This window comes from Lissotriton vulgaris, chromosome 3_1, assembly GCF_964263255.1.
Source record: "Lissotriton vulgaris chromosome 3_1, aLisVul1.2, whole genome shotgun sequence".
Taxonomy (NCBI): domain Eukaryota; kingdom Metazoa; phylum Chordata; class Amphibia; order Caudata; family Salamandridae; genus Lissotriton; species Lissotriton vulgaris.
Window position 1 is genome coordinate 1353781348 of NC_141689.1, and position 12934 is coordinate 1353794281.

The 12934-nt window shown below is 44.3% G+C and overlaps 1 protein-coding gene across 1 annotated transcript in view; it reads left to right on the top strand.

Annotated features, from left to right (window-relative positions):
* Positions 1-12934, top strand: part of DNAH6 (dynein axonemal heavy chain 6) — a 2460712-nt gene that overhangs the window by 854824 nt on the left and 1592954 nt on the right. The window contains exons 27-28 of the mRNA XM_086961829.1: positions 8385-8510; positions 9056-9211. Coding sequence (XP_086817955.1) covers positions 8385-8510; positions 9056-9211 — 282 coding nt within the window. The remainder of the gene's footprint in view (positions 1-8384; positions 8511-9055; positions 9212-12934) is intronic.

Sequence of the window (12934 nt, forward strand, 5' to 3'; positions counted from 1 at the left end):
GAGCCCTTGGCTCCGCAGGGTCAAAAGGGACCCCATCAGATTTGACGCCGGCGACTCCGGATGGTGAGGCCTCAAAGATCCGATCCCGGATAGGGGTCAACACCGGTCGTGCCATGACATCTCTCGATGCAGATCCCGGTGCGAATTAAACCCAGGGGTTCTATGTTGTCACCTGAACACTTTGAGGATGTGGTAGGTTTGGGTGAGAAATTGGAGGGGTGGAACACCATGATGACTCTGCAGAGCAGTTGGACTGGTATGGGGAACTTGGGGAAGCCAGTGGATTGGATACTTCTCGAGATACTGCCATGCTGTCTCTGCCAACTGTGCCTGTGGAGGCACAGTTGCCATGATGATCAAGAGGGCAGGTGAGGTCCTTGGACTCCGGAGATGCACACCGAGCGGTTGTGGTCTGGGAAACTGTTCAAATTAGTAATTTGGTGGAATAAGTTCGAGGGAGTCACGTCTCCCACTTCTCCCAGCAATGACCGCAACGACGTTGTAGTCACGCTAATCTACGCAGTTGCACAGTCCCTGCACAAAGTCATTCATGGTCTTGTATTCATGCATTGAGAGCATTGGACAGCATTTCATTACTACTGTTGCTCCTAAGTGTTGTTTATTTGTATAATATCTGTACAGCACATTTTTTCACATATCACCACGAAGTCACTTTTTGCACTTTAATCACTTTATTACCCTATTCTGTATTGTTCTATTGACAGCCATATTCAGTGATTTATGTACAATACAAAATATTTTGTTGGACTAAAAAAAGAATTGTCCTTGTGGTGTGTTAAGAGTACAGGTTGGTTCTCCAGTAGGGACGTTGAACCTTGTACTACAATCAGTTATTTCACAAAAATCAAGGTTGTGAATAAGGTGATTTCACGTGTACTAAGAAATTGCCACTTTCCCGACAGAACCACTTTTTTATATAGCATACATACCCAGGTTCTGAGGGACACATGGTTACCCCATTTCCTCAAATACTTTCTGATAAAGAACTAAGGGTTGCGGCCCGTTTTAGATCTTTGGACCGTCAATCTCTTCTTCAAGAAAGAGAAATTCAAGATGCTCACTCTAGCTCGGGTCTTGTCTGCCCTATTCGAAGAAGACTGGATGGTAGCGTTAGATCTTCTGGATGCGTATTTTCATATCCCCATCCTGCTGGGCCACAGGGGATATCTGTGGTTCAAGGTAGGCCACAAGCAATTTCAGTTCACCATGCTCCCCTTCGCCTTTACTAGTGCCCCTCAGGTGTTTGATCAAGGTGATGGCGGTGGTCGCAGCTCATGTGCACAGGTTTGGGGTGTCAGTCATCCCCCTACCTCGACGACTGGCTGTTTAAGGCGTCCTCGCCCCAGGCTGTGGTCTTCGACCATTAGACTATGGAAGACCTCTTGCATTCTCTGGGGTTCTCGATAAATGTGCTAAAGTCACACCTGGCTCCTTCTCAGACGCTCCATTTCATCTGAGCTGTTCTGGATACAGTGCAGTTTCGGGCCTATCCTCCTGAGCAACGAGTCCAGAATATTCAGGTTATGATTCCGATGTTTTGGCCTCTATCCTGCATTTCGGTGAGACGGACTCTGAGACTGTTGGGCTTTAAGGCCTCCTGCATCCTGTTGGTAAAAAATGCCAGGAGGCGTATGCAGGCTCTGTAGTGGGACTTGAAGTTCCAGTGGGCACAGCATCAAAGAAAAGTCACCGACGTGGTCCAGATATCAGAAGGAACTGCGAAAGATCTGCAGTTGTGGTTGAAGAACCGCAATTGGGTCAACAGCAGACCCCTCTCCCTTCCTCAACCATATATCACAGTAGTGACAGATGTGTCACTTCTGGGATGGGGGGCCATCTGGAAGAGGGGGAGATCAGGGGACACTGGTCTCTGGCAGAGTCGGGCTCTACTTCACTTTGTTGGGGCTCTGAACGATTAGATTGCCATTAAAAGCATTTCTTTCCTCTGTCAAGGGGCAGTTAGGGCAGGTGTTCACGGACAACACCACCGCCATGTAGTACTACAACAAGGAGGGTGGGGTGGGGTCGTGGACCCTTTGTTGAGAGGCCCTGCGTCTCTGGACATGGCTGGAACAGCAGGACATAACCATGGTGGTTCATCACCTGGCAGGTTCTCCTAACGCCAGGGCAGACAAACTCAGCCGTCAATGCCTTGTGGATCACAAATGGCGTCTCCAGTCGGAGGTGGCGCCAGGTCTCTCTCAGCAGTGGGGAAACCCTTAGTTTGATATGTTCGCCTCCGAAGAGAATGCACAGTGTCAGCAATACTGCCCACTGGAGTTTCCAAGGCGGCTATCGTTCGGCGCCGCTTTTCGTTGCGAGTGGAGCTAAAGCCTACTGTAGGCCTTTCTGCCCATACCACTCCTGGCCAGGTTTCTGAAGAAGATCAGGAGCGACTGGGCCCAAATCATACTTGAGGCTCCGGACTAGACAAGGAGAGTTTGGTACCCAGAGCTTCTGAGAATGATCATCGATCTTCCGATCAGGAGGCGCCTTTCGGGCGGATCTTCTGTCGCAGCATCAGGGGAGGGTCCTCCACCCGAACTGGTCAACTCTGCGCCTCCATATGTGGAGATTGAGCGTAGGCAGTTGAAGCCTTTTGACCTTCCTCCCGAAGTTTGTAACTTTATTTTGGTGGCCAGGCGGATCTCCAGTAAGAAAATGTACGCCTGCCGTTGGCAGAAATGTGTATTATATTGTACAGAAAGGTCTATTGAGGCTTTTTCTTCTTCACTTTCCACTGTTCTTCTATTCATAATACCCTTGCTCAACAGGGCTCTGCATTTGGAACTCTCCATGGTTACCTTTCTGCTCTGTCTGCTATTTTTTAAATCAATCATTATTATTGCGTGGTATTCAAGAGATGCATACACAGCTTGCTGCCTACATCTGAAAGCCGGCAGAGCGCGGATTTGAGCATGTATACACAGCGTATAGGTCTATACCCCGGAAGTCGACCCCGTGATGTAAGTCCGGTATGAATTCTATATTGTCTCAGCTCTGTTTGCTTTTTTGCGGCTGCCAGACCAGCCCTCTCTCTTTAGGTCTACAATTGTACATGGGTTTCAAAAAGGGCTGGTTCACTTATTTCCACCCACACCCTTTGTTATGCCGCAGTGGGACCTTAATTTGGTCCTCACCTATCTTATTTGAGCTCCCTTTGAGACATTGCAAAACTGTCCCCTCTGGCTGCTTACCGTCAAGACAGCCTTTATAATGGTGATTATATCTCCCTGGAGGGTGAGTGAGTTGCAGGCGTTCTATTGCACATCTTCCTACATGATGTCTTTTCCGACAAAGTGGTGCTTCGCATCTGTGCTTCATTCTTGCCAAAGGTTGTCACCCCATTCCATCTGGGTCAATCCATCACGCTGCCCACCATTTTTTCTACCCCGCATCCCTCTAAAGAAGAGAATCGTCTCCACTGTGCGGACCCAAAAAAAGCATTGTCGGTCAACCTTAACTGCACAAAAGAGTTCCGGGTGGGTGACCAACTCTTTGTGGGGTACGTGGTAGCTAAGAAGGGAAGGGCAGTGCAAAAAAGGACCATCTCCAGTTGGGTCATTCTCTGCATTAAGATCTGCTGTGCCATGGCTGTGAAGCAGCCCCATGAGGGATTAGGTCCCCATACCACCAGGGGAAAGACTGCAACTACGGCCTTGGCTCGTGTTGTCCCATTACTGGATATCTGTCAGGAAACAACGTTGACATCTTTGCACACTTTTGCCAAGCACTACTGCCTGGACAGTCAGATCCGCAGGGATGGGCATTTTGCCCGTTCAGTCCTACAGGACTTCCTAGAATGAGGTATCTAATTCAAAGGTAAGGAATCGGCAGCTAGAGGTCTCTATCAGATGAACGGGTTACTTGTTCGGTAACACATTATCTGGTAGAGACTATCTAGCTGCAGATTCCTTAAAGCCCCACCCATGCCTCCCCGCTTGACTAATGTTGTAGGTCAAGGGTTACTCCCCTTTTCAGGGCCCTAGTTTTGCACACAACTAAGTCAGTTACTTCGTGGCTCTGCGCTTCTGGCATGGAAAAAACTAAAAGTACTGACGTTTGCACGCCTGAGTGGCGCCTTTATAGGTATCGATTCAGAAAAGGGGGTGTGATGAAGAGTGTCTGAATTAAGCAGACCACTCTTACCCAGTCCAAAGATCAGGGCTTGATCCATCATTGTTTTTTAGCTCACTGCACCATCCCAGCTCAGAACTTGGCTATATGCAAATTAGTCTGACCCTGGCCCAGTGCATCATGGGAACAGGGCAGACCAAACTACCAAGCCAATTCTTATACTGGGAAGGAAACAAGCTTCTGGGGACCGGTTTCTGGCATTTCAGCCGTCTTCGGCCCGGCTTGCTTGAATCCTGATGGTGCAATGAGCAAGGGACTCACATCTGAGTATACCCTTCCACGCTTATGGTGGACAGAAATGATTCAGAAAAGGTGGTGGCGATGAACAGAGTGTCTGAATTAAGCAGACCACTCTTACCCAGTCCAAAGATCAGGGCTTGATCCATCATCGTTTTTTAGCTCACTGCACCATCCCAGCTCAGAACTTGGCTATATGCAAATTAGTCTGACCCTGGCCCAGTGCATCATGGGAACAGGGCAGACCAAACTACCAAGCCAATTCTCATACTGGGAAGGAAACAAGCTTCCGGGGACCGGTTTCTGGCATTTCAGCCGTCTTCGGCCCGGCTTGCTTGAATCCTGATGGTGCAATGAGCAAGGGACTCACATCTGAGTATACCCTTCCACGCTTATGGTGGACAAAAATGATTCAGAAAAGGGGGTGGTGATGATGTTCATCACCACCCCCTTTTTGAATCGTTTTTGGCCACCACAAGTGTGGCAGGGTATACTCAGACATGAGTCCCTTGCTCACTGCACCACCAGGATTCAAGCAAGCCGGGCCGACGACGGCTGAAATGCCAGAAACCGGTCCCCGGAAGCTTGTCTCCTTTCCGGTGAAGAATTGGCTTGGTAGTTTGGTCTGCCCTGTTCCCATGAGGCACTGGGTCAGGGTCAGACTAATTTGCATATAGCCAAGTTCTGAGCTGGGATGGTGCAGTGAGCTAAAAAACGATGATGGATCAAGCCCTGATCTCTTGACTGGGTAAGAGTGGTCTGCTTAATTCAGACACTCTGTTCATCACCACCCCCTTTTTGAATCGTTTATAGGTATCGAAACATCATAACCGATGCTGCCAAAGATGTCATGTGGAGCCAAATGGAGCCACCCAACGGCACACACAAGGGGTATTGCTTAGTAAAGATTTCCAGATCCATCCTGACGCCTGTGAAATTCAAAGGTAAGGAATCTGGAGCTATATAGAGTCTCTACCAGTTAATGCGTTACCGAAAGTAAGTAACTTGTTCTTCAATTTCCTATTAGTGTATGGCCGACATGCTGATTGAAGTATGTGTGCACGGTTGCTACTACTTGGTCACGTGTAGTCTCTGTTCATTTTCCACACGTGTGGGTACGAGGTGTGTGTGCGTGTTGACACCATATGGTCATTCAGCAATGGTGTTTATAGCTGGAAAATCTGACCTCAAGTAAATCAGGTATGCGTTATCACAGGGAACGTCAGAGCTTTTAAAGTACCTGTACCTTCTGCTGTAATTGTGTAGCCACATTTCTCCTGTGTGAATCGATTGAACTGTTTGTGTATCACCTTGTTGCTTCTCATTTCATAGGGTGGGACTGTTTCTTCTAATTTATCCCTTTGAGACACTTAGATACATTTTCTGCATTTCCCGGTAAAGTGCAACTACTGCAGCATGGCCTGGCATCTGATGCCGAGGAACATAGCCATATAGCTTCTAGGGAAAAGGAGTGGTCCACAGGAAATGCCAAGTCTATATCAGTTTTCACATTTCATATATTGAAGGGAACACACTCAAAAAACTCTGGACCTCTTGAGTTTTGTAGCAAATAAGTCTTTGAAAGGGATGATGAGTGTGTTTGACCAAATTGTTGATGTCCTTAGGCTGAATCCTTTCTCATGTAATCAGAATCAGGAGTCCATATGGTGTAGAAAAATTACTTTTTATTAAATTAAGTTAAAACATGAACAGCCGACACGTGTTTCGCCCCCTATGGCGATTTGCGCCGGGGCTTTTTCAAGGTTCTCAAGGTGTAATCCCCAGGTCTCATCTTTTCCGTCCGCTCGGTATTGGCCGCTTTAGAAAGTGGTCAAACACACTCATCATCCCTTTCAAAGACATAGCCATATAGCCCATTCCTCTAGCAATGCTATTCCAATCTTTGGAAATAACTGTACAGTAAAACGTAGGAGCAGCCCTGCAAGTACCAAAATGATTGAAACTTGTTTGGGGAGACAGTGAAAAAAGCCATTATCTAGCAACAGTTATACATTCAGATCCTTTCCTTTTGACCATTTCAAGTATTTTGTTAATTTTAAATGGCTATCGTGGTTGCTTTTTCCTGTAGATTATTCAAACTCATTATTTAAGGCTGTAGTGGGGAAGATGGGTGCAATATCTATGATTTTTTTGAAACATACCCATAATGGTAGATCTTAAAACTCCATGGGGCCAGATGTACAACCATTTCATTTTGCGAGTCACAAATTGCGACGTTTTGCGACTTTGCAAAATGGAAAGTACAACAGTGGGCCAGATGTATGAAGAAAACTTTTTTAGATTCCCTAATTGCTAATCATTGCGATTTACAATTAGGACATCGCAAAACAGCATGCACGAAAATGTTTTGAACACTTTCTGCGATTCCCAGTGGGTCGCAAATTACCTACCTCATGAATATTAATGAGGTAGGTCGCAATTTTGCAACCCATTAGGAATCGCTAAAAATTACAGGGATGGGGGCATGCTGAGGTCAGCAGACCACCATGTCTGTGATTGATTTTTAATAAAGCAATCTTTTTTTTTTGTAAAGCAGCCCATTTCTCTTAAAGGAAAACGGGATGCCTTACAAAAAGAAAAATGCAAAATGTTCCTTTCATTTTTTAAGAGCAGACAGTGGTCCGTGGGACCACTGCCTTGTTTTAAAAAAGGCTATTCCAAACATTCCCAAAGGGGAAGGGGCCCCTTGGTGATCCCTTTCAGTTTGCAAATGGGTTACCACCTGATAAGTGATAAAATGCAAATGTTTTGCTACCGCCTTTTGGTTGCGATACATTCATACATACCAAAGAAATTCGTTATTAGGAAGGGATGCCCTAAACACCCCCCTTCCTAATACCAAATCGTAAACCCAAATTGCAATTCGGTAACAGGTTACCAAATCGCAATTTTGGTTTGATACATGTGAAAAGCCTTTTATGCGTTCGCAAACGTGACCATTCTACAAATCAGCCTGTTTGCAACCTCAAAAAGGCTTCATACATGTGGCCCAGTGTCTCAGACACTGTTTGAGATTTCTAATGGGGTTGCAAATGGCCTACCTCATCAATATTCATGAGGCAGGTTGCAATTTGAAACCTATTGGGAATGGCCAACCAGCGCAGGGATGGTGGCCTGCTGGGGTCAGCAGACCACCATGTCTGTGACTGCTTTTTCAATAAAGCAGGTTTTATTTACAAATGCAGCCCGTTTTCCTTAAAGGAAAATGGGATGAATTTGAAAAAGAAAAATGAAACAAATCTGTTAAAATTTTTAAGAGTAGGCAGTGGACTGTGGGTCCACTGCCTGCTCTTAAAAAATATTTTTGCATCAATTCACATGGGGGGGCGGGGGGGTGTCTCCTGGGGTCCCCTTCCTGTTTGCAAGTGGCTTACCACCTACCTGAAGTAGGTGATAAACTGCGAGTGAAACACTGGTACATACCATTCTGACTCGCTATTAGAAGGGGACGCCCTTGGCAAGCCCCTTCCTAATAGCGACTTGCAAACACTATTTTGAGAGTCACGACTCACAAAATAGCATTTGTACATACCAACACACATTTTCTCTAGTCGCAATAGGGCCAATTTCCTATTTGCGACTACAAAAAACAGTCGTACATCTTGGCCCCAGGTCTCTAGCCACGGCAATTAGACCAGACCAGTTGCTTTGATATAAGGTAGCGCCAGTATTGATAATTGCTCTTGACAAGATAGTTGATGAATATTGGTGTTAGCCTTCTGATGATAGCTCCATTTCAAGATAAGGGTAATGGCATAATGGACTCCACCATCCTAGAGTTTTCCAGAGCTCTGTTACCATACTGAGGACTGATTTCAAATATCGGTACCTAGCAGCCACTTGAGCAGTAGTAACATAACAGTACAATTAACCGGTATTTCTTTTTGAGAAATATATAAAAAATACTTTATTGCAACTGTGTTTTAATTGATTAGCAATATTCGGTAAACATGTGCTTATTTTCTCAGAGGTTAAATGCTTTGGCTGGACTCGTTCGAGGGCAACTTCCAGCACTTCACAGAAATATAATAACTGCGTTGATAACAATTGATGTACATGCAAGAGACATCGTCAGTGACCTTGTCAAGGATAAGGTAAATGAACAAGAACATTTTCTTTTCCCGAAGGCACATACATTATGTAATTTCATTGAAGTTGTAATATATTCAAGAGAATAGAAAGGACTAAAAGGTTGTACCAGACTGTTTTGCTGCTTCCTTCAAATCCGTAGTGGTAAAGTGAGCAAAAAAAATCATGTACTGGAATGTGACCCGGAGTAGTTCCCAATGGCTAAGAATAAGTGAAGCATTCTATTCATAACTTTCTGTTTTTCTCCGTGAGTAATCCTTAAAATCATTGCATCCAATTATCACATATTTGCTCTGAGGTGTTAATAATTTTCAATCAAGAAGTTTAGCTTTAATATTTGTCCTCCCTAGCAAAAAACTAAACTCCAAATATATAATGTGGCAATTCACTAGAACTCTGGATGTCCGAAATCAAAGTTTTGGAAGAAGCTTATGAAATCGATGGGAATGAGACTGGAATTTCATCATGTTGAAGCAGAACAGTAGAATTAAATGTTATTATTAGTGAATCTCACAAAATATGATGATTTTGTTTATTTTTATTTATTTAGGTGGACACCATTGAGAGTTTTGAATGGCAGAGACAGCTGCGCTATTACTGGGATCTAGACCTGGATAACTGTGTTGCACGTATGGCCCTTTCACAGTACACCTATGGCTATGAGTACTTAGGCGCATGTCCACGACTGGTGATAACGCCTCTTACAGTTAGTACTCAGTGGTTTATCATTTTTGTCATCTGTGTTCGATATTTTGACTGTGACCCTTTATATTTTTTTCAGTAAAACTCAATTGTACTTTAAATTGACTTTATTACAAAATTATATGTTATCAGAGTCAGTAGAAAATATTACCATAAATGTATTGAAATGTTAAGATAGCTAACCTTTCTTCCTCAACATCCCCTAAAAGCTATGTAGTCATAATGTGTGAAATATGACCAGCTCATATGGGGAAAGTTCCTTAATGTGACCTGTGATTGAGCTCTTGTATTGCTTAGATGGGGAGTGACCAAGAAAGGAAATCCAATTTCTTTAAGCATATCCTTGATTTGTCTTGGGCAGCTGGGCAACTGTGTAGGAGAAATGGTGTAAAAGAAACTAACCACATAAGACAATAAAAAAATAATTAAGTTAAAGTTCCAAAACAAGTTGCATTAAAATAATAAAATGCTAGTGAGTAAAATTCCAAAAATGTAGAGAATTGGTTGGGTTCAGGACAAGTTCCAACACCATCCATGGAAATAAATCAAGTGTTTCATGTTATTCAATAGAAAATGGGTAATATGCCATTGTGGAAGTCCTACCAAGAAATAGGGCTAAGAGAGGCGGAGCCTCAAGTATACAAAGTCATTGCATTGCCAAAAATATTACCTTTAGACTTGGAAATATTTTCAGAAGAAAAAGTATTGTAGATAGTTGAGCTATGCATCTTTTCCTGCATTTCAGTTGCTTGAATCCTGTGATATGAGGGCATGATTAGCAGATTTTGCTAAAATAAACCATAGCGAGTAGTTGTATACCCCTTTTTTTTTGCAAGAAGACCGTGGATTTATTCATATCCAAATGGGAAGCCCATAAAAGTTGAAGCTTTGCCCACAGAGCAGGAGCCTTTTCTGCAAACTGTGAAAAGACACATAAAATAGTTTTTCTTTCATGTTGTTTGGGAATAGGTTTGACAAATCAACCCACTTTCGCTTAACTATTGGACAGTTCCACAATGAACTAGACAACAGATCCCAAGGTCTTCATACTGTTTTTTCACCCAACTTTAAATTCTTCCAGTAGGTAAACATATTCTTTTCCAGAACATTTTAGGTGAAGGCACTTCATTGTTTAGTAGAATGGGGACTTTCCACAATGGTCTGAGGACCCTCACAGTGCAGCAAGACTCCAGTCTCATTGGGAATTAATTCTGGAGATGGTCTATAGCAGTAGTAGTACCTTTCCTTTCAGTTAGAGGTTCAGTTTTAGTATTGCAAATCTCCAGGTACTTCCTCCAGTTGATGAAGTAAGGATTATTCCTCTCTTTTCCAGGCCTAAACTGAGGGCCAGGGGATCCTAGGTGGCATTTCAAAGATGATAGGCTAGCACGTCCTTTGTTGGTACCACTATACCAATCCATAGATATCCCTAATGTGCCCCACTTGTCTTTTATCTCCTGTTCCATTTCACCCATTTTCTCTGGGCTTTGCCTTATGGTTATGGAAGTATCATAAGATAAATCCTATTGAAATCAAGATGGCACAGGACTTCTTCACAGGGCCAAAACCCTACGGGCCTCATTTATGAGGTTTGTGCCATAGGGCAGTGCCAAAGGCCATCCTGCTACACTGGCCTACAACAAAAGAAAAGGATCGGATTGCGCTGTATCAATCAGATATGTCGCATTCAGGTCCTTTTTCCCTGCGCAGGGGCCCAATGGGTAGCCTTGTACCAACACAGGCACCGTTGCACCATGTTGCAAGGGTGCCTGGATTGCGGGAATGATTGTTTTGTGCAGGAAGGGAAAACTTCCTGCACAAAAATTTCCGTTCCTGCACAAAATCACAAAATGATTTTTCCTTTTTTTATGTGTGCGGCATAATGTTTTTTACATGACGTCAAGGAGGATACTAGAAAGATCATACGCTCTATTTCAATCATCGATTATATCTGGCAAGAGGGTGTGATAATCATGAAAACGCCATCATCCATAATGGCTGTGCTACCTCGTATAGGGAAAAAATACAGCTCTACAGAGAACAGCCCATCTTGCCTCATAGATCACCTGAGGCCAGATTCGGTCATAACTCAGGCTGCACAGCGGCGTTCAAAAAGCCCTGCAACACCTATTATAACTCCTCCAGACAAAAAGGGACGTTGTATGGACCTTTTGGGGAAGAAATTCTCTTCCATGGCTGCAGGATCAATTAGAGCTGCTAAAGCCTTGGCAATCATTGGCGGTTATGACCCCTAAATGTGGTCCGATCTAGCGGGATTGATAGATCTTATCCCAGAGGATCAAAGAGAGGAGGCCTAGAAGATTTTATTAGAGGGTGAGCGAGCTGTCTCCGAAACCATTGACTGGGTGTTGGACATCTCCAGCATGAGCTTTCAGCAATGAGCTGGGGCAGCAGTTCTGCGACGCCAGGGTTTGCTTAAAGCGACTACTTTTAGACCTGAAGTTCAGACGAAGATCCTGGACATGGCTTATGATGTGGATTCACTGTTCGGAAACATATTGATGATGCTCTTTTGGCGATCAAATATGAGACAGACACCGCAAAATCTTTAGGTGCTCTACAATATAGGCGTATACCCTTCAGAAGAGCCAGAGGGCGAGGATTCACTACATATCGGGCGGCTATCAGCCGAATCAACAGTATCGTCAATACCAACCTCAATATTACCCATCGTACAACCAATTGTCTTACCGTCAGTCATCGACGACCGTTTTCTCTCGCCAGGGTAGCCGGAAGTGAACACAGCAACAAGGCCATGACTCTGCCAGGAAGCAATGAACTTCTCAGGGTGCCATTCAATTCTACCTCCCTACCTGTGGGTTCGAAAATTTCTGCTTATGCACAGCGGTGGCACAAGAACACTTCAGACCGCTGGGTACTGACCTAGTCACCAAAGATCACACACTGGAATTTGTTCAGAAACCACCTACTACTTTGCCCAGGGGTCCCCCTCCCCCTCGTCTTCACTTATTGCTCAAAGAAGTCTTGATCATGCTCCTCAAGGAAGCGATAGAAGAAGTACCATCAAAACAGAAAGTAACAGGTTTCTATTCCTCTTTCTTCCTAATCAAAGAGAAGTCAGGAGAATGGCGACTGATTCTGGATCCCTGCAAACTCAACAAGTTTCTCAAAAGCAAACATTTCGGATGGTAACACTTTCCGATGATATTCTGGGATGCTTAAACGAAGGGGATTTCATGACTTCTCTGGACATGGAAGACGCATACTTTCATATCCCTATCCATCCAAAACATCGAAAATATCTACGATTCACAGTGGATGGCACCCACTAACAATTCACAGTGCTCCCGTTTGGCCTAAAATCAGCACCACAGATTTTCACCAAGTGCTTGCTACCAGTAGCTGTGCATTTACGATCCCGGTGGATCCAAGTTTTCCCATACCTCGACGATTGGCTGCTCAAAGCTCCGTCGGAGCAGGAAGCCAATTTTGCCACAGCAAATTGTCTCCATCTATTCAATACGCTGGGGCTCACTTTGAACAAGGGCAAATCGAATTTGCGGCCAACTCAAAAAATCTTATTCCTAGGCGCATTTTTGGACACTGTCCATTGCAAAGCATTCTTTGGATCAAGACCGTCAAGTGCGCCTCCAAAAATTTGCGACAACCATTTAAAAAAGAAAGTCAGTTTCTGTCTGAACATTCAAATCTCTCCTAGGGATGTGCTCTTCAGTAATCAACTTGA